Source organism: Malurus melanocephalus, unplaced genomic scaffold (assembly GCF_030028575.1).
Source record: "Malurus melanocephalus ecotype Western Australia unplaced genomic scaffold, MMel_1.1 scaffold_2587, whole genome shotgun sequence".
Taxonomy (NCBI): Eukaryota; Metazoa; Chordata; class Aves; order Passeriformes; family Maluridae; genus Malurus; species Malurus melanocephalus.
The window spans coordinates 1-3,152 of NW_026625819.1; the positions used below are offsets into that span (position 1 = coordinate 1).

Below are 3,152 nucleotides of genomic sequence, written 5' to 3' on the forward strand. Positions count from 1 at the left end.
AACCCTTCACAGGCATGTGCACACACGCACACCCTGAAGAGGAAGATCAGCCTTTCTGCCATCCAAATAGGAAATTGCATTCTGCCTTCCAGAGATTTCCCTGTGCTTCAAGAACAGTGAGAGTCTTATATTTGCCTTAAAATAGAACTATATTGCTGAGTATTAAAAACCTGTTGTATGCTGCCCCAAAATGAGATTAATTTCAATGTTGCCAAATGTTAGCCATTTGTACAGCATACAGTGCAATTTATTAGGGGATCTTTGCAAACAGAAGGCAATTTGTGAACTGCAGCCTCTTCCTCATCTCTCACCTGCTCTCTTCAGGTCTGAGTTAAGCCCCGTTACAGTCCTCTATGGTACGGATGAAAAAACACAAAACTCTCTACTCGTTCTCACAAGCAACGACTGTCTTCTGTGTCCAAAAAAATTCTGTAGTACTTTAATGACACTTATCTTTGTTAAAAGCCTAAACTGAGCTAGAATGGGAGAAGATCAAATTAAATGTTTTTTTATAGTACTTGTAAACCCCACTCTAATTTACTCTAAGAACCTCCACAGCCTTATGCTGTCAAAAAACCCTACTGCTGAAAATCACACGACCTGATTTTTCACTTTACTATTATCAACTTTCAGTTTAACTGTTTTACAATTTTCAACTTCCCAGATGAGATTACAGGAACATTTCCCCATAGACTTGAGGAAACTAGTGTGTGCAAAGTGTGTGTGRGGGGATGGTGGTTTAGGGCTCTCTGTCAAGGCTGAGTCACCCACAGAGAGGTAAGGGCGCATGTTCTCCCCAGAAACTGATGCTGGAGCCAAAGCTTGTGAAAACTCCTTTATTTCCACCACTGACAGAGCCGCTGACGGGGGGAGAATCGGCACCCCTCACGCCAGGCATCATTCCAGGGCCTCGAGAATGCCTCCCTATGGGATGGTATTCTGGAGGTGCACGGGACGCCCACCACGGCAGCCCACACGCACATAGTGCTGCACCGTCTGTGCGATGCGGTACCTGCAGGGCGGCCGAGGGCTCCCGCCACTGAGGCGGCAGATGGTCACGCTCAGCCTGTTCGGGGTGGTGTAGTACCCCTGGCCATCGGGCGTCCGGGAGCATGCACGTGCCACGGTCATGCCTGGGGCGTGCACGAAGGTGTTGGTGAACTTGCAGACGGGCCTTGTCATTCCCCGCCGCGCCATCATCGTGTTGCAGTAATTACGCGCTGGCAGACGGGTCCGGGGGTTGTCCACGTGCTTCTGCTGGAAAGCCTGGTAGGACTGGCCTTGAGCCCCTGCCAGTGCTGCCAGCACCAGTGTCACGCACAGCACCCAGCCCGCCATGGATACCTGCAGAATGTGGGGTTAGAGCCATCTGGACTTCTGGGCACCCACTGGAAACCCCACCCCAGATGCTTGAATTTTCTACAGATTCCCCCTCCCAAACACCTGGGTCCCATACAAATCCCCTCCCAGTCCATGTGGGCCCATCCATGCACAACTGAGCCATCTCTGGATCTCACCTGGATGCATGGGTCCCCTACAGTTCTGCACTCCCCAGAAGCCTCTTTCGCTATGGAACTCCCCCTACCTGTTCCTCAGCTCCCTGGCTCCCCTACAGATCCACCCCATGCCCCGACACCCAGATGCCATACACAGCCTCCCTTCCCCACTGGGTGTTCAGGTTCCTTATAGACCCATCCCACAGACATTCTGGTTCCCAAAACATCCCGCACCCCTACCTGTGTGCGCCTCATGTTCCCTTACAGCCTCGGGGAGTCCGAGATCCCTACCTGCATCTCTGCACCTCTTTTATACTGGTCCCAGCTGTGCCCAATGGGCCAGGATCCACGAGGGGCAGGGCAAACAGCAAGTTCCAGGAAGTATCAGAAGGAAGTCAGACTTCTGGAAAGCCCCACTCACTCAACCATTAGTTACTTATTAACATGACTGAAAACCCACAGAAGCCCATAAAGGATTCCCCAATTATTTTTCTCACTGTGGAACCAGGCTTAACCTGACTTATCATTATTTTCATCATGAGAGGGAAAAAAAAAAATCACACCTGAAGTATGCGAGAAAAGAGACTTTGAAATAAAACTTATAACAACAATTTGAAGAAAATATCCAGACTGCCCTGAGTTCCATTTTTAAAACTGTCCTAAACTCCAACACAAAAAGAAATTACTGATTATTTAATAGCTGAAAGAGGCTGGAATTACTTGCCACTACTTTTTGTTTAACACAGACGATCTGTATTCTGAGTTTACTTCATGAGAAAATACAAAGCAGCTTTTCATATCAAAAGACTGACATGAAATAACACTCCYATCACAAATTAAACTCATTCTCCTTTTTCCACTTCACAGTGATGCCACCATAGAAATGAAACCTCTCTTTAAACAATGTTTATTACATATGGCATATCAAGTTCAACAAGATATGTGTCTGCCAGTAGATGCCCTGCTCAAGTAAAGCCTTTACAGGAGACTGATCCAGTAAAAAACAGCTGAGACCTCCCATTTCCAAACAGAAAAAYGAGAATACAAAGAAAACATCAAGGGTAACTTTTCTATTCTATTAAGTCCATGTTGATTCAGAAAGTACTACATAAAAGATATGGAAGAAGAATCACACCTCTGTCTGCATATGCTCTCTGCCTAACATTTCCTTCAAATAGTGACAATAATATTGGATTCCAAGTTGTCGTGTAAAAAGCACAGGTTTTGCAGCTATCACGTAGATTTAAAAAACACAACTAAAACCAGAAGGACTTTGTTAGTAAACACAGGTATACTTGTGGAGAATGACGGCTCAATGCAGCAGATACAGTGCTAAYGACAATTAAGAAAATCCTGATCTACCATAAAACTAATCTCTAAAATACTGCACACAYCACTGCCTTTCTCTGTCATGTAACTTTTACAATAAAAAAAAATACATACCAAGCCCAGGGATCAAATCCTCAGTGCCTTTACTGTGTTTACCTACAAACTCTGTATGTCAAGTTGTCTTAGTTACAGTGACCAACACGAGCAGCAAAATGTCATGGCTGTCAATGTACTTAGTTACACAATGAAAACAAAGAACTATAACAATTCTTGGCACTGAATTCAACACTAACAAGAACTATAGCTAATGTTTAACACTAGATGCCA

At 45.3% G+C, this 3,152-nt stretch overlaps 1 protein-coding gene across 3 annotated transcripts; it reads right to left on the reverse strand.

The window, feature by feature from the left end:
- Window positions 1-837: 837 nt before the first annotated feature.
- LOC130587862 (ribonuclease-like) lies at window positions 838-1,862 on the reverse strand. Of its 3 annotated transcripts, none has more exons than XM_057388829.1 (2): window positions 1,788-1,862; window positions 838-1,344 (listed from the first exon to the last, which is right to left on the reverse strand). In XM_057388829.1, exons 1-2 carry the CDS (start codon window positions 1,791-1,793, stop codon window positions 925-927), a joined length of 426 nt encoding a protein of 141 aa, XP_057244812.1. In that variant the 5' UTR covers window positions 1,794-1,862; the 3' UTR covers window positions 838-924. The 3 variants fall into 3 exon arrangements, with proteins under 3 accessions (XP_057244812.1, XP_057244811.1, XP_057244813.1); XM_057388828.1 differs by having other exon boundaries at window positions 1,737-1,798; XM_057388830.1 differs by lacking the exon at window positions 1,788-1,862 and adding an exon at window positions 1,518-1,676.
- Window positions 1,863-3,152: the final 1,290 nt, after the last annotated feature.